This window comes from Brienomyrus brachyistius, unplaced genomic scaffold (assembly GCF_023856365.1).
Source record: "Brienomyrus brachyistius isolate T26 unplaced genomic scaffold, BBRACH_0.4 scaffold118, whole genome shotgun sequence".
Lineage (NCBI taxonomy): Eukaryota > Metazoa > Chordata > Actinopteri > Osteoglossiformes > Mormyridae > Brienomyrus > Brienomyrus brachyistius.
Genome location: NW_026042393.1, coordinates 184028 through 201830, shown reverse-complemented (window position 1 = coordinate 201830; position 17803 = coordinate 184028). Strand labels below are relative to the sequence as shown.

The 17803-nt window shown below is 45.8% G+C and overlaps 2 protein-coding genes across 5 annotated transcripts in view; one reads left to right on the top strand and one right to left on the bottom strand.

Moving 5' to 3' along the window:
• Positions 1-31: 31 nt before the first annotated feature.
• Positions 32-11229, bottom strand: zbtb8os (zinc finger and BTB domain containing 8 opposite strand). Its single transcript, XM_049004782.1, has 10 exons — positions 10523-11229; positions 7483-8392; positions 7098-7365; positions 5328-6980; positions 4402-4426; positions 3852-3973; positions 3335-3417; positions 2839-2891; positions 2682-2718; positions 32-1884 (listed from the first exon to the last, which is right to left on the bottom strand). Exons 4-10 carry the CDS (start codon positions 5545-5547, stop codon positions 1798-1800), a joined length of 627 nt encoding a protein of 208 aa, XP_048860739.1. The 5' UTR covers positions 5548-6980; positions 7098-7365; positions 7483-8392; positions 10523-11229; the 3' UTR covers positions 32-1797.
• LOC125727812 (nascent polypeptide-associated complex subunit alpha, muscle-specific form-like) overlaps positions 11159-17803 on the top strand; it is a 25978-nt gene continuing 19333 nt past the window's right edge. Inside the window, exons 1-3 of one of the 4 annotated variants that reach the window (XM_049004771.1) lie at positions 11159-11222; positions 11400-11514; positions 16152-16414. In XM_049004771.1, the coding sequence (XP_048860728.1) occupies positions 16186-16414 (229 nt within the window). In that variant the 5' untranslated portion in view covers positions 11159-11222; positions 11400-11514; positions 16152-16185. Of the gene's footprint in view, positions 11223-11248; positions 11515-16151; positions 16415-17803 lie in introns of those variants that run through there. The other 3 variants (XM_049004773.1, XM_049004774.1, XM_049004770.1) reach the window with 3 other exon arrangements.

The following is a 17803-nucleotide window of genomic DNA, read 5'->3' as shown; positions in this document are numbered from 1 at the left end:
AACAATAAATAATAACGGTTGCAAAACCAAATGAGGACACCAAAGTTTTAATTGCAATTTGGTCGGAATAACAGATTTAATAAGCGGATGGCATGACAAGAACTAAAAAAGTATTTGCCACTAGGGCTGCACAATGTTGGCAAAATTTAAAATATCTCGATGTGATTTTGATACAGTAAACATTGTAATATTTATAAAAAAAAATATCAAAATAAGTTTCTGACAGTTGTCCAGGAATAATTCAAACTGTAAAAATGAAAATGATTATGATCGGCAAGCAGTGCTCAAGCAAACGTAACGGTATTAAACTTTTAAGTTAAAGTGGTTGTTTAAATCAAACCATTTTTGCAGTTTAAGCAATAAAAGTAAAATGTGACATTTGAGGACACTCAAATTTCATCCAGTGACACCAATGCTTACACTGAAGTATTTCAGACATCAGTTAATTTAATATTGTTGACAGTGATTAACAAGTTCTTTCCTAAATACAGTACCATATTCTTCATGACAATGGACATTATTAAAGTTACTGGTGTTACAAGCTGTAATGATTCCAGGAAAAGCACAGTTGAGTAGAGAACACATACCTTGACACGTACTCTCTTTAGGTAGTGTGTTTGGATTGTCAGAACACACAAAGGAGCGGCACAGCCCAGATTCTTACTTCTTTAATTAGTGGTTCATTCAGTTTAATTACCAGATTAAAGCTACCAGTCTGGCAGCGCACTGTGCAGGGCGGCTGATCGAAACTCCCGCAGGGCAAACAAATCTGAAAAAGCCAGACACAGACCTACTAGCGACTGCTGTTCCCACTCAGTATATATACAAGTCCGGCCGGGTGCTATCAGCTTTGGTACAAGAGCACGGGCTACGCAGAAGCTCAGGTCTGCTACAGACACTACAGCCCAGCTCAGCAGCTCGCCCATCCCCTGCTCCGTTTGGCTGGGGCCAAGGGACTGCTCTTGCTGTGTACCCAGGCATTGGTGTCAAACAGCAAACCAGACATAAATTTTACCTTTACTCTAAAGAACCCAGCCATGGGCCAGGTTCTGCAAAGGACCATGAGCTTCTGCCAAGGTAGCCAGAACCTTCTTTTGTTTGAGGAAACATGGATAAATACGAGTTAGATCAGGTGAACCTCCAAAGATATGATGTGCTGTAGCAGACACACCCACAAGTATAGATTAGTCAGACCGGGTTTGCATTCACACAGATGTGGGCCTTTACTGCCTGGCTAAGCTACACACTGCCTTTCTCAAAAATTAGGAAATTTAAATACATTTTAACACCTGCAAGCTAGTGACCCACACAGAAATGTTAATGAAAACACAAAGTAGCTGTAACTCAGGTTCGAGAAAGACCAGAAGCAAAACAAGCACAGCTTTCTGTTAGAGGTCATATTCTCAATGTGCTTATTATGAATAAGTATAATAACATGATTCAATCCCTGCCAGTGAAGCGAAGTCAGGTAAATTACGAGAAGATTCTAGTGGTAAACTTTGGTTTTAGTCCAATGTTGAATTAACACGTTAATGCAGGATGGGTTCCGGAACCTTCTGAGGCTCATTATGGTCTGCCCAAAATAGAACACAAACAGCTGCCACCACCTCCTCAGAAGCCAGCACAGTCCAGTTCATTTAATTACCAACTCTGCTGAGGAACATACTTGCTATATTAATCTAAACAAAATGCTTACATTCAAAGTAAATTCTGGACTGTGATATTCTTAAATGTAAAATGTGTATCCATGGGCTTCCACTGAAGCCCAACCATGGCTGAGATCCAACATCCCCCCAATCATATATCGATGATGACCAAGATTTCTGGCTTGTCCTCATCACGGATCTGCATGGCTGAGTATGTGATCGCCTTCACCTCTGTCCCCTGCAACACAGAGGACAGCAAGCCGATATTTTCAGAGCGATACCTACGTCTGCTGGCTGAAGCAGCCCCACCTGACCCTTTGCGGGGGGCATTCAAGGGCATGCTCACGCTCGAAACTGCGTGTTGGGACCTTGCCTGTGTGAACACCAAACCTAGCAGTAGAACTTAAGTGGACTAGTTAACAAGTGGACTTTACGGCCCTGTGATGATGGTTGCCGTGAACTAGTCACTGGTCATGTGATCATGACACTAACATACCACTTACGAGGAGATATATGGAAGAGTTCTAGAAATAGTGAAGCAAAAACTAAGCATTATTCTTGTACCTCATTTAATGCATTAATGAATAAGTTTTACCAGCGTTACTGTAATTCTGCCTCAGAAGATTCAATCACAGTTTCTGTTGCAAAACACACAAGTTCCCAGTATAGACAGGCCAGGGACGTGGAACCAGGTACTAGGTTCCTGAACTTAGGTGGGAAAGTGCCTAATGACCACAAGGAGCAGGCTTACGGGCTGGATCTGGCGTGAGTTGTGTCCTTCTCTCAAAGTGTTATACCGACATTTCAGTCTTCCGTCTTTCGCATTGTTTTTGTTGCATAAATTGTTTCAGCCTGTTTCTATTTGTTTCCATTCCACGCAAAATATACGTTGCAAAGCATTGGATTTCCTGTGGTTTTATCAATGACTACACCAGCGCCTAGTCGGTGTCCACTCCACTTTCATGACAACTGCTGACTTAAAAAAATCCAAAGTGGTGGTGCAACGCCCTCAAGCCTGAAGGTACCTGCGCTTACCTGTGGGTGCTTGGACACACTGAACTCCTCTCCCCACCTGTAGAAACAGAATTGTCACTTGTTTCAAATTGCTGTGATTGGAGTTTGGGGGAGTCCAATCACACCACAAGACTAACACATCATCCCTCCAGGCAGGGAAGGTTGATGAGTCACCTACCCGATGGACCGGACCCGGAACCGCATGCGGTCGATGTTCAGCACTTTGACCTCCTGGAACACACAGACGGATGGTCACCTCTACCTGACAGTGACTCCTGAGTTTGTTACACCATGTACATAAGAGGAATGTAAATACTGTGCTTTTTGGTAAGTCAGTCTGCGGAGATCGCCAGGGACTGTATGTGTGTGAATACAATGGTGGGCATGTTTATAAAGAATTTCACTTTCCTTCCTGGACCTGCTGCATGAGCAAGATATTCCAGTACAAGGACCAAAAAAAGAAGGAATCACAGAAACAAGGTGTTTATTTCTCCATCACAAGAATCTTGTGTTCGGTGCCAGAACAGGATTAAGCACAAGCCACCTTTAATATAAGGGCTATTCCAAATATGAAATCCCTTTGCTGCATGACAGTCACATAATGGCATTTTGAGCACAGAATAAGAAAGGTTTCCAGTGAGTGTCCAGTGAACACTGCAGACGGTGATGCCTACCCGTGGAACAAAGAAGGCGTCAGCACTGAATTTAAACAGCCAGTCATCCAAGAAATGAAACAGCAGAGACTCCATGTCGTCCCCTGTGTGGTGGCATGATGGACAGAAAATGACTGCCTGTTTGCACACACTGCACGCTCTTAAGTCCCTGTGAACATGAGGTGACACACAGGTCCCCATGTGGGAGGCCACTTACAGTTGCAATTTACGTGGAATGCAAATTGCACAGTGCCTGTGATTTCTCACACTGCCATGCTGCCCATGTGTCTCTGTGTACCATCATCAATCTTAGCATTTCACTTGCCATCTGACCATTTTGTCTTAGAACACCCCCACACTGCAAAATGTTACCAAGGGGGACTGAAGAGAGGGACGGGGGCAGGCTAGCATCCCATATTTCTTCTGATTGTAGGTGGCATCAGTACTTAGCATGCTGTGAGCACCTAGACTACTGCCGTTCCTTAGCCCTGTTTAATCGATGTGCACTTTTGTTGTGTTTATGTGCAGTTTGCCTCACCTTCAGACTCCACCTCAATGGTGTCAATGGGCTCCACCGTCTCTGTATCTGTCATGTACCCAAACATGGCCATTGCACACTGCTCAAACGCCTCCTCCAGTGAATTCCCCCAAGCATGGAGCCTTGAATCATGAAAACAGGCAGCTTTTTGTCCACTGCAGGGAACCTTTCAACACTGATCAGCCAGACCATACTGCCAGGTTTCTCTATGTTTCTTCTCGCTAAACTCCACATTATAGTTAAAGCTTTCATTTCCTGTCATCTAACGTCCATGTAGCCTGTAACGGTGGGTTATGGCAGCTTATGATAATGGATCTGTGTCCTTAAACTTGTTTATGGCATTGGTGCACTTCCCATCATTGTTTGTCGTGGACCTGGCTATTTCCTTAATGTCACTATTATACTGCAGTTTGTCTGCAGTCTACTGCTTTCCACATCATACATTTTATCATCCGTTTGTCATAAGCAGCTTACCCATGTGATTCCTCTCACCCATGGCTTTTATTAATTACCAAACTGCCTCAAATGAGTGCAAGACTCAAACACTTACTGTACATCAGCTGTATGGTCCAAATCTACAAAGCACACAAGAAAGTAAGATAAGACATACTTTATTGATCCCAGCAGGAAATGTTTTTACAAAATTCTTGCCAAGTGTTCTTTAGCTGAATTTAAAAACTGCTCTGTTCGTGTCACTGCCCCTGGTCATACACACATTCTAGTATTAAGTTCAATAATTTCTTAAACTCTTTAGACTGTGCGACATAAATCGCACTGTCTGTTGCAAAGATGGCTGAAGATGGCATATCGCCATCTAACTCAATGGTGGGTAATCTTATACAGAAAGGTCATTGGGTATGCGGATTTTTGCAGCACCTCCGTAATTAGACTATTAGACTGATTGGCTGACGAGTCCCCACACCTGGGTTTGACCTAAATAGCTGACCTAAAGGTTATCCCAAAAACCTGAATACACACTGGCCTTTTGCGCATAAGACTGCCCAACCCGGTTTAGCTCTACTTCAGATTTATTAGGACTGATTAAGAGATTCGCTGAGTCACTTAATACATTACGAATTTTAAACTGTACCATGTAATCATAAATAGCTTCCCATTATATAAAAAACGCAACGTTTATTCAATTCATTTGATTTAGGTAGGCCTACGTCAGTCCTTAGTCGTTAAGTACAATAAACGAGAAATAACACTTTAAAAGGCCCTGAAATATAATTGGAAATAAGATGGTTAAGTGTAATCATTAAGGAAAATACTTTGATTTAGCTTAGATAAATTCAGCCCCCCTGGAAAAAAAAGTAAGGAAAGAGAAGAAAGGGTGCGCTTAACTCCTATTACGAGCGCTTCTACTGAACATCGCGTAAATAACTTTCAGACCAGAAGTGCACAAACCCAGAAACACCACCGCTTCGCCCTCCCGATCGGAGCGGCGTTAAAACACACCGAGCAGATGCCACTCACATTCATATTTCTTTTCGATTGGTGGGTATTTTGATTTTATCGCCTTCTGTGCCTCGGTAAGATCAAGTTCTCGGTGATTCATGATTAAAAGCTTCTGTTTCACAGTCGACCGAGCCGAGATGCAGTTCATAAGCCGGTCACTGGGAATAAACATAAAGCTGGTATGTTTGACAACGGAGTCCTCGTTTCTTCCGGGATGTTTAACCCGAGCGCACGACATTATTTCCGCTCACGTGACTCAACAGGCACCGTGTGGTGCTCTCGGTCACTTCCCCGCCGGAAACCACTCCTATCCGAAGGATTAACTGGTAGAACAAGGTACATCTTGGCTATTTTAGTCGGGGGAACTGAAAAACAAACGATTATCTGTTGTAAACTGAATGTAGTAGGACAGCTTACCAAAGGTTCAGTGAAACATGGTCATTGCTATGTGGCCAGGAACCGGCTTTCCTGACATTTATATGTGTACTCTGTGCATCTTCCTTTAGCGCGTCATTGCACTGGGACTGACTCACTTACCGATCACTTTCTCTTTATAAATTTACTGTGTTTTTACTGTATATTGTATCTTTGTCATTCTTTTTTTTCATTATTTTGTTACTTTGTTCCATTTCTAACTAATTATGTCTTCCTCGGTGTCTTTGTGCTTGTTCCTTTACGTTGCACAATGTGTTGATGTATAGGAATGACAATAAACCCTTTTGAAACTGAATTGTATGAATCTGATCTATGCCTGGGAAGTACACAAAACAGAGCCCAAAGGTATGCGAAAAGCTTGAGTACTGTGAAGCTAGCCAGAATAATGAACTACTCATGTTGTCTCATAGCGAAAAATTATACATATTTTTTCCCACATATTTACAAGTTAGAACAGGACAAACGGTTTCAGAAGACGGATGGATGGAAGAAAAATAAATTTCAGATATTTCAAATAAGAATGCATTTCACATGGGTAATGTACAGGTATAACACAAATATAAAAGATTGTTCCAGCTTTAAGCCTATTTAAAACACTCCAGTATTCTAGTAAATGTGCTTGAATAGAAAACACTTCTGTTTGAAAAATAAACTTTGAGTGACTGCACTGCATTTCAGCTTGTCACCTAATGTTTAAGACACATAAGCCTGTAGCACATTGTGGAGGCAGAGGCAGATTGTGGGACGTTGCGGAGGCAGAGACATATAAGATTGTGGGACATTGCGGAGGCAGAGACGCTCGCTGCCGGCCCTTTCAGCCAAGGCCATGTTCTGCTTCTGTTGGGAGGCCTGGACTACTGAATGCCTCGATGCAGTCTGTGAAACACAGAAGAGCGGGTCCTCACCTCTCCCCCTGCAGGGCGGTGGAGTCCTGCTGGACCTCATTTTGCGTTACTGTACACATCGTACAGTGGTTCTGTGGTGAACTCTGTGACATAGACATACAGACAGACAGACAAACACAGACAGACAGACAAACACAGACAGACAGACAAACACAGACATACACACATACAGACACACATAGACACACACGCACATACAGACACACCTGTGTGCATTTGCCTCCACATGCAGTTACTTCCTCAGGTCCTCCAGCTCTTCAATTTTTCTCCTCTGAACCTGAAACTCTGTCTTCAACTGCCTCACCATCTCCTCTAGGGCCTCCATCTTCTCCTGATGATGTGTGGCAGAGAGACAGGTCAGGTCAGCCCTCCTTTCTCAGGCCCTTTTGCATCAGCAGCCCTTCCTTCTGCATTAAACTGCACCTCTGTTCTGGCCCCTCCTCCATACCTGGTACTCTCTCAGGTCCTGGGCAAACTCCCGGGTCCTGCATGGGACCTCCTCCCCCGCCTGCCACCTTCGCAGCAGTCCCAATAGCTGTGGCTATTACCAGGTCTCCAGCGTACTCATCTTGACCTGGATGGATTGCTCCATCTCCAGGGAGGCCTGTCGGCCAGCTTGCAGGTGGGGCTCGGAGCCTGTTGAGCCATTTTTGCTGGGCTTCCCGTAGCTGCGAGGCCACCTGCATCAGCTATAGGATTTGGGCCTGGAGCTCTTCCTAGGTGGGTAGTGAATATGGAGAATCGCATGGCGAGACAAAAATACATTTCAACACAAGAAAACAAAAGGATACGAAAATGTGAGTAACAGCAAAGAGATTATAAACCCATGTTACCTGAACTTATTAAACTGCATGTGGGAGGATTTCTCTTGACGAAAGTGAGGGCAGATTGGGCCGCCTCATGTCATATGTTACACATGAGCATGTGCTGCGTGTGGGAGGGTCTCTCCTGACCTGAGTGACGGCGGACTGGGCCGCCTCTTGCCATATGTTGCACATCAGCACGTGCTACATGTGGGAGGATCTCTCCTGACCTGAGTGACGGCGGACTGGGCCGCCTCTTGCCATATGTTACACATCAGCACGTGCTACATGTGGGAGGGTCTCTCCTGACTTGAGTGACGGCGGACTGGGCCGCCTCTTGCCATATGTTACACATCAGCAAGTGCTGCGTGTGGGAGGGTCTCTCCTGACCTGAGTGACAGCAGACTGGGCCGCCTCTTGCCATATGTTACACATCAGCACGTGCTACATGTGGGAGGGTCTCTCCTGACTTGAGTGACGGCGGACTGGGCCGCCTCTTGCCATATGTTACACATCAGCACGTGCTGCGTGTGGGAGGGTCTCTCCTGACCTGAGTGACAGCAGACTGGGCCACCTCTTGCTGCTGCACAGCCAGGAGCACCTGGCACTGGATGCAGTCCCTGATGATGAAAAGCTGTCTTTTCAGCAGTCGTACTCCCTCCTGTAACTGCAGCTGGTCCAGCTGCACGTGGGACAGCTGTCTGCAAGCCTTCAGCAGCTGCTCATGCACTGTCAGCACTGACTGCGCCATGGGCTGCTCCAGCTGCAGGAGCTCCTGCACCAGTTGTGCATGCTGCCGCCTATTCTCTCTACGCTGCCGATATGGCTCTCAAAGCACCTCCCAATGGCCACCAGCTCCCTCTCCACCTGCCCCACAGGCCCGCTTATGCCTGGGGCCTGCTGCACCCCCCTTGCAGCCCCATTGCCCTCCATACAGGACCTGAGGAAGAGGAAGATGAAGAGGTAACAGCTTTCCTTCATGCCGTAGTCCATTTCCACTTCACAAACTATCACATCACTGTACCCTAAACAATAAAAATGCAAGGAAAGGACATGTCAATTAAGCACAGACTGCTGTATTCAATATTACAGTATAGTGTTAGCATTTGCAATATACTAAGAGTATTACTTTTTATGCATATAATACATACCAGGTTTCAGAAAAAGTTAGGATATTTTCTAAAATGCAATAAAAACTAAAAATTGCAATTTGTAAATCCTTTTGAACTTTCAACTGACTAAAGTAAAAAGAATTTGCTTTTAAAGTTTTGGCTGGCTAATTCAAGTATATTTTATAAATATAGACAAATTTTGAATCTGATGCCTGCAACACTCAAAAAAAAAAGTTGGGACAGGAGCAAAATATGGTGAAAAGTTAATAGAACATTTTGAAAGGTTCCACAATAAGCAGGATAAGTGGTAAGAGGCGAGGCTGTCAGGCCTGGGTATAAAAGGAGCATCCACCAAAGGCTCGATCTCAGCCAGCAAGGCTGGGTCCCAGCTAGGGCCTGTGTGCCAAGCTGCATGAAAGAATTGTCAATCGGTTAAAAAGATCGTTTATTTAGAAGCAAGATTGCAAAGAGTTTAGGTCTTTTACCATCTGTAGTACATAATATTCAGGGAACCCCGAGAAATCTGGAAACCGCTGCTGAATGTGTGTCATGTTTGAGCCCTCAGGTGGTGCTGCCTGTGAAACTGCCACACTGCTGTGATAAATGTAGCCACAGGGGCTCAGGAGCAGTAGGAAGCCATATGTGAACTCTATGCAGAGAAACTTCTGCATTCTCTGCGCCTGAACTCATGTCAGACGGATCAAAACACATTGGAAATATGTGCTGTGATCAGGTGAATCCACATTTCAGCTTGTGAGAGTGTTATCAGCGAAAGGTGCAAAAGCCACCATCTGTGATGGTACATGGGGGGGGCACCAGTGCCCATGGGTGTGTGAAGGTAAGTCCATGTTTATTTCAGCAAAGCGATGCTAGGCCACATTCTGTATGGGCTAAAACAGTGTGGCTTCATAGCAGAGAGTGTGTGAGCTTGTCAGCAGTCCAGACCTGGCTCCTACTGAAAATGTACAGTGCACAATGAAGAGCAGGATCAGAAATGGCCACCACGGCCTGTTGAGCAGCTTAAGTCCGGTATCAAGCAAGAATGGGTAAAAATCCATTTGCAAAACAGCGACAAATAAATCCTGATTTCTCAAACAATCAAAAAGTGTAGTTAACAGCAAAGGTGATGTAACAGTGGTAAACATGCCCCTGTTCCAATTCTGAGTGTGTTACAGGCATCAAATTCTTAATGTGTTTACGTAAGTTGGTCAGCAGGTAAGCAGGTGGGCGCAGGTCCCGGAACGCATACAAAATACGGTGCTGAAACATGCTAGAAAAAAAAATCCAAACTACTAAAGGACATGAGACTGCATGGAAACTGGTCTGTGAATTAAAATACATACATACTCAGGAGCTGCCAAATCGCTGATAGGAACATGTTCCGCGGGATCGGGCACAAAATTAAACCCTGTGTTTGGACTTTGGGGGTCAAATGTGCTCTGCCACGGTATGGATCGGCTAGTGTGTACTAGCCGATGAATACTCCCATGAGTCTGTCTCATTGTGTCCAGCTCACCAAAGGATGTGACAGTGTGTTTCACGCCAGATCTTACATCAATTCAGGCCCGGAGATTTGTCACCATAGAGATTCGATCGTAGACAGGAGGTTGCCGAGTCTCTCACTCTCCGCTTAGCTATACCGCTCTGAGCCGCCTATATGCCAGTCGTCCAGCCGCATGGTCATGGGCTCCGGCATGCTTCCGACGGGGCGACGGTATGAGCCGCAAAACGCGAAAGGGATCCAGCAAACTTTAGCAGTGTGATCGTAACACAACTTGTATAAAGTGGTGGATGGCTGGCAAGTTATTGGCCCGATTGTTTCACTTGGGGTAGAATCGGGTATCGCGTCTTGCTCGTATCAAAGCTCCATAGCGGTACCTCCATAAATAATGTACTCCCTCGCCCATTCCCCAAAACACACACAAATTGAAAATGAATGAAAAAAGAAAAAAACTCACTTTCCACTTGGACTTGCCGGCTGGTCCGGACTCCACATTAACGGCGTCCCTTTTTGTCAACATCGGGTTATATTCATGGAATTAACTGGTGCATCAGATTTTCAGTAGGATTGATTTCACCCAACGCAAAGTATGTCCGTGACTAGTTTAACACCGTGTATACCCTAAATACTCCGAATAAACAGACTGATTATTCTCGACGGTTTTTGAACTTCAAGCGCTAGAATTTGTTGGTGGTGTTTGGCTCTGCGCGTCTGGACATGTTTATGTGATTAGAAGGTCGCCAGTTCAAATCATAAGGCTGGCAATGTAATATCGCCGCTGGGCTCCTGACCAAGGTCCCTAACCCTCAGTTGCTCAAAGGACTAGCTAACCCTGCTTCCTGAATTGTATGTCACTGTGGGTATAAAGCATCTGCTAATAAAATCAAAATGGTGTTATTCGATATTTCTAATGCATTGTTTTGAAACTGTGCCCGCGTACGTTTATTCTAAGAATGAACAAAGGCAGGCGTACCAAAATATTTATGTACACTTTACTCATAAATACATTGTTATTGAGACTATTTTGACGTGAGAAATCTAGTGCCATTGGTGGCCAGTTCTGCCCCTGCTCCTAGATGGCGCTAAAGCGTCACTGAAGGTAAAACGAGAGTTTCCTGAGTGACTTTTCGTGTCTTCACCTGTCCAGACACCGACGGGTAAGTGATTAACGTCGTCCTCGGTTTTTCTTTCCTCTCTGTTCCGTAAAGCAAAAGGATGTAAATGGCAGTAGATCTTTCGGTTAAAGATGGAAGCTTGGCTTGTCTCTTAACTTTCCGATGTTTAAGCGGTCATTTTGCGGGAATGATTTACCTGGAACTGCGAATCGCACACAGTCCGTCATGGAGCGACATTCAGAAGCGCGTATAACTGCGCCAAGCGGATGAAGAAGACTTTCGATTCGCCAGCGAAGCTCTGCATCTGCACAAAGTCAGCGCACCGAGGAGAAAGGTACATACATTCAGGTGCATACACTCAGGTACATTCAGATACATACACTCAGGTACATATACATTCAGGAACATAGCTACATATACATTCGGGAACATACTCTCAGCTACATACATCCACAGTAAGATTTTTTTATAGTCAGTATTTTTTTGTACACTGCGTTTTGGATTTTGAGAATCATTAATGTAATAATGTACCGAACAGTCCGGTTTTGCTGGTAAAATTAAATAAAACGAATATAAAAATAAAACGAAGCAAGGCAGTAGTAAAAAGTTGGTCAGTACTACAGAAACCGGAGAAGTAATAGTTTCCAAGTATAAGACTTTTTAATACCAAGTTAACATTTAGTTTATGTTAAAACTGTAAGGGGGAAGGGACGTTTTTGCCTTTCACAAGACAGTAAACGATTCTTTAGAAAGACTGACAACAGGAAACAGAGCCCCACCTATATGTCAAGCTGGAGCTGACTGATCCACACGCGGCCAGTGTGCGCACCCCCGTATTGGCAGGCGTGTCCCGGGTTTCCTCCTCCACGACATGTCCCTGGGTGCAGGCGCAGAACAAACAACTCAAGAGCTTTTGGAGTTTCTTAAAAGTCTCATGCGTGAGATTCAGCCCTCAACCCAACTTTGAATATGCATTGTGAGTGGTGTTGTAATTACAAAAGGTTGTTCACCTAGGAAGGTTTCTGTGATTGTAGATCACATGGAATGACTGATATAAATGGACCTTGTGCAATTGTACAGTGTATGAAAATGGCGAGAGAGTAACCTCAAGGCAGCTTTCAGTCAATAATCAGTGACGCTGGCATAGACATCTTTATCTAAACCTATTCATCTGGCTATTGATTAACAAACTTAGAGAAAATACACCAGACCCTGGGACCCCCCTCCCCGGGCTGTATTCAGCACCTGTGCTTTCCCTGACATTTCAGATGATGGCCCATCCAGCTTGCAGTGCCAGTCAGTATCTTTCTGTACTTTGACAAATCATGTTCTTTAAGCAAAATACTGAGTGAAACTGAGTGATTAACAGGGTGAATGATGACATGACTAGCAGAAGGTGAAGCTGTTTCTGAAAAGTTACCACATTGTCCAAATCTACTCCCCATTTCTCCATGCTGTCCACATCTCCACACTGACCCCTGCTCCTTTTTTCTGCATTCTGACCACATCTCCACACTGACCCCTGCTCCTTATTTCTGCATTCTGACCACATCTCCACACTGACCCCTGCTCCTTATTTCTGCATTCTGACCACATCTCCACATTGACCCCTGCTCCGTATTTCTGCATTCTGACCACATTTCCACATCCATCCATCCATTTTCCAAACCTGGGTCGCGGGGGGTCCGGAGCCTATCCCGGAAGCAATGGGCACAAGGCAGGGAACAATCCAGGATGGAGGGTCAGCCCATTGCAGGGCACACTCACACACCATTCACTCACACATGCATACCTACAGGCAATTTAGCAACTCCAATTAGCCTCAGCATGTTTTTGAACTGTGGGGGGAAACCGGAGTACCCGGAGGAAACCCCACGACGACATGGGGAGAACATGCAGACTCCACACACATGTGACCCAGGCGGAAACTTGAACCCGGGTCCCAGAGGTGTGAGGCAACAGTGTTAACCACTGCACCACCATGCCGCCCCTCCACACTTACCACTGCTCCTTATTCCTGTACCATGTCCACATCTCTACACCTACCCTTGCTCCTTATGTCTGTCCATTAATCACATCTCCACATTTCTGCACAATGACCTCATCTTTATGCTGATCACAGTCTCAGGTCCCATGTGGTGTGGGCTGTCATGGGCCAGGCAGCTCGGTGGGGGGAGAGCAGGCTCCGGGCCAGAAGTACCACAGGCTTTTACTGCAGAAGAAGGCTGATAGCTATAGTCCCAATGTTAGTCACAGTTTCCTAAGACAAAGATTACCAGTCAAACCTGGGAACTACCTTTCTTACTCCAAAAGCCTAAAGGGATGTCTGATGTAATATTCTTCTCCAGATACTCCCAGAAAAGTCACGACGTGCAATATCCTGCTGTTTGTCTTCCAGCTGAGCATTTTGTGAAAACTAACTTTTTTTTATTGGTTTGTTCTCAGAACAATGGTAAGAAAATTCAGTGTTTTATACTTTCAGTGAAAGAAAGCAGTGCGTACATGAGGCAGTTTAGCATGACACTGTCCTCTTGGGAAACAACGGATCCTGAGGTGTGTTTGTATATTGAGTTTCCTGCGGTGCAAAGAGTCCTCAGGTCAAAGAGGGTACCTGAGGAGGGTGAGGCGTAGCATTGAGGGCAGCAGGTGGTCTTGTGGCTAAATGGAGGTTCATAGCCTATAAATGTAAGCTGACTGGCTTTGGATAACAGAATGAGTGCAGGCTCATCTGAGTGCTGACCGCTCCTTAGGTTGCCACAAGGCCTGAGGAAGAGTGACGTAGTTCTGAAGGACTTGGTCATGCTGACTGGTGCTGACTCAAACGTTGTGCTTTGGAGCTCCTGTTAGGGAGTTCCTGTGACTGAAAAGCCGGAGTCTCAGGGAACAGGAGTATGTCGCATTAGCTGCCTGGTGGGAGTGGTTAGACGGATTGTTTGAAGGGAAGGGTGTGGTTCCTTGGGCATGTGTGCACATAGAGCAGGAGGGTTGCTATGGTAACACCACTTGTTTGTAGATTCTGTCCTGTCATACAAGTGCTGTTCTCCAGTAGGAAAAATGAAACAGTCACATGAAGCTGTAAAGTTGAGACATTTTTCACAAAGGGTCTTAATGGACATGTATAGATTTTCTCCAGTTTTGGAAGCTGTGTCCCCTGTCTAGAACTGCTGGAGAAGCATTTCCAGGACAATGAGTTTTAGGGAAGTCAGGGGTGGTCTGAAAGCCCCAGTGTGTCTTCTGACATTCCTCAGTCTCCTTGACAAATCGGAGGTCCACTAGATTTTTTGTAAACTTGGTTTGTCTGCCCAGTTTATCTTGCCATTCTTTGTTATTCGATGTTATTTCCTCGGGGCTCCGTGAGTGATGGCATACGCTGAGAGATAGGTAGACGGAGTCTTCAGGAAGCTGGCTGTCCCAGTCTGAACACCAGGAACATTGTTTTAAGTTACTGTGTGTAGTGTGAAAGTTTATTAAGATGTTGGTGCACACTTCCATTAGGCTTGGCGGTCCATTGTTCAGTTACTACTGTAGTCATAACTAGAGCTGTCATGATTACTGCATTAAACTCAATTACTCAATTATTAAGAAGCATCACTTAAAAATTCCATGCTGGTGGTCACTTGGCGGTTCTGCTGGAGGTCGCTCGCCTGTGTATTCCCCTAGAGGCTGCTCGCCTGTGTATTCCCCTGGAGGCTGCTCGCCTGTGTATTCCCCTGGAGGCTGCTCGCCTGTGTATTACCCTGGAGGCTGCTCGCCTGTGTATTCCCCTGGAGGCTGCTCGCCTGTGCATTCTGCTGGAAGTTGCTCGCCTGTGCATTCTGCTGGAAGTTGCTCGCCTGTGCATTCTGCTGGAAGTTGCTCGCCTGTGCATTCTGCTGGAAGTCGCCTCACCTGTACAATCTGCTGGAGGTCGCTCAGCTGTAATTTCTGCTGGAGGGTGCTCCCCTGTACAGTCCGCTGGAGGTCACTCACCTGTGAATTCTGCTCGAGGATGCTCCTCTGTACAGTCCGCTGGAGGTCACTCACCTGTGAATTCTGCTGGAGGATGCTCCTCTGTGCATTCTGCCAGGGGTCGCTCGCCTGTGCATTCTGCTGGAGGATGCTCCTCTGTGCATTCTGCCAGGGGTCACTCGCCTGTGCATTCTGTTGGAGGTCACTCACCTATATGCTCTGTGGTGACAGTAGTGTCTGTAGTGACTGTTGGTATTCTGAGCTGAGAGTTTATCTGCAGGTGCAGAAACAAAGAATGTGAAATGCAGGAGAAAACTCAGGCACCATCAGAGACATGGGGCAGTATTTTGCACAGGGTGAAGCCCAGGTAAGGTTGGTTTGTTCACATGCCGGGGTGGAACCATTTGTGCTATGACTGTTTATTCAGGAATTAAAGGTGCCGTGCTAGTTTAACACTGAGTGTTAATGACAGGTGCAGCAGGACTTTGGGGGGGTGGGGAGGTGGAATGTGGGGGCAGTACGCATGCGGAACCCTGAAAAAGCTAGACCTTTTTCTGTCTTTAGGCGGCAGTGTGTGGCTCAGTAAGCTGGGCCTCTGTACCTTTGATCAGCAGGTTTATGGTATGAACCTGGTATGAGCCTGGTATGAGCCTGGTATGAGCCTGGTATGAGCCTGGCATGAACCTGGTATGAGCCTGGCATGAACCTGGTATGAGCCTGGTATGAACCTGGTATGAGCCTGATATGAACCTGGTATGAGCCTGATATGAACCTGGTATGAACCTGGTATGAGCCTTGGGAGAATAGTCACATCTCCCCTGGGTCCTTAGCCCCCTGAAGTGCTCCAGGGGCGCTCCATGAATGACCAGACCCTCTGGCTGTGTGTCTGTCTGTTTCTGTGAGTGTGTGTGTATGTGTGTGTCTCAAAAGAGAGCAAGATGGCATGTGTGAAAAGAAGCACATAATCAAACCTGTACTTGAGCAAATGGCACTAAAGGCACCATTTCCTGTCGTTTCCCGCAGGCCCTAGGATAGCGCCAAACCAGCACGTGGTGGGATGTCATTCCGAAGTGCCGGTGGGGACCTTGTCCCCCGGGATGTGGCACAGGTGGTGGCCCAGGTGAAACAGGCGAACCGAAGCAGGAAGCCACGTATTGGCTCCATCATCCGGGCCTTCAGCTGGATCAAGGGCAAGAGGAAGAGGAGGAAGAAGAAAAAGAGCAGTTTGCAGCACCGTAGCGGGGGTCTGGCTGAAGGTCACCAGCAAGGTCATGACATTTCCAAATGTACGAGTTTGCACTTTCATTTCAGCTTCATACCCTGCCAGTGCACATTCCCATGAAGGCAGCAGTCCTGCTTGGCTTAGAGTGTTTGGCCTGCATGCTTATGAATGGTTTGGGCCGCGGTGAGAAAACTGGTGTGTTGTTTGTGCAAACTGATGCGGAGTCAGACGGTGAAATGTTACCACATTCTGTACCCACCATCCTCCTAAACTGAGCCTCGGCTTCTCCGTCTGATCTGCTGGGGTACCAGGTCACTGGCTAGAGGGTAGAAGGGGCTACACTAACTAGCCCAGTGGCAAAGGGATGCTCTTTGAACGTCACATAGGGTCAGTCTGGGCAGCATCCCCATTCCTGCTGCACATGGCTACGTGACTCTATGTTTTCAGTCAGACATCCTTGCCTTTGCACCCTCTGTGTCAGCTTGGGAAAGTGCTCTCCAGTTCATGGTGAAGAGTCCCCTAGATGGGCAGAGACTGTGCTCTTCATGAGAAGGGGGATGGCTGTTAGGGGGATGGATGCATGTGTTCCTCACTTGATTGGATTCACGTGGGGACACCTGTGAGACACCTCAGGTGGCCCTCATGTTGTCAGGTAACCAGCAGGATCCCACAGCTCACCATGATTAGAACGTCTCGCTCTTGCCCAGGCTGTAGTGTGGTTTAGGTTTAATTTAGTTTAGGTAGAATACAGAATCAGAACCCTGTAACCTGCCATAGTCTCAGATGCAGAGCCAAATCACACAGGCAGTACAGTGTCCCTGTGGCCTTGTCCACACGTACAAGGGTCTTTTATAATTGGGGTTTGTCCTCCTCCGTTAGAAAAAAAAATCCCAGCCACACAAACAATGTTTTTAAAAAATCTTCATCTACATGAAAATACTATAATACTTGCTTAATGTAAACAATGAATGGCGCACGTCAAACAGCGTAGACAATGGTGCATACTCTGCCGTTATAAGCCAGAAATTCAATGCCTACAAATCAAAGCAGAAAACAGAATCTATGAAAATCTTCAAAGTTTTGCAAAAGCTCTGTTTTTGGTGACCTAAAACATCATTTTCATGAGGACGAAAGGCCAAAAATGCATAGAAAAAGCTACGTTTTGAAAAATACTCATGTATGTGTGGGCAAGGCCTGAGCTCTGGAAAATCTACAGATGTAGTATTTGGTGGGGTGGGGACCCTGGAAACATGGGAACAAGTTTTAGTCACCAAGGCTCAACCATCTCCCTGTTTCAGCTGACAGTGGGGGTTGGATTGTAAATATGTTTTATATCAGTTCTTTGAATATTAAAGTTTATAATTGCTAAAGTCACTCTGTGGCATGGGATGTGTGAGTATAGACAAAACCTTGGGTCTGTGTGTTTTGAACCCTAGAGGAAGTCCAGTCCATT

What these genes read in the sequence shown, in the direction of transcription:
- zbtb8os (XM_049004782.1), bottom strand. Translation starts at nt 5,547, where the DNA reads ATGTCGTGCGCTCGGGTTAAACATCCCGGAAGAAACGAGGACTCCGTT. An exon ending in GACCATACAGCTGATGTACA is followed by an intron (nt 3,974 to 4,401) that starts GTAAGTGTTTGA and finishes TCATGATTCAAG; the next exon opens with GCTCCATGCTTGGGGGAATT. An exon ending in ACGCCTTCTTTGTTCCACGG is followed by an intron (nt 2,892 to 3,334) that starts GTAGGCATCACC and finishes TGTGTGTTCCAG; the next exon opens with GAGGTCAAAGTGCTGAACAT.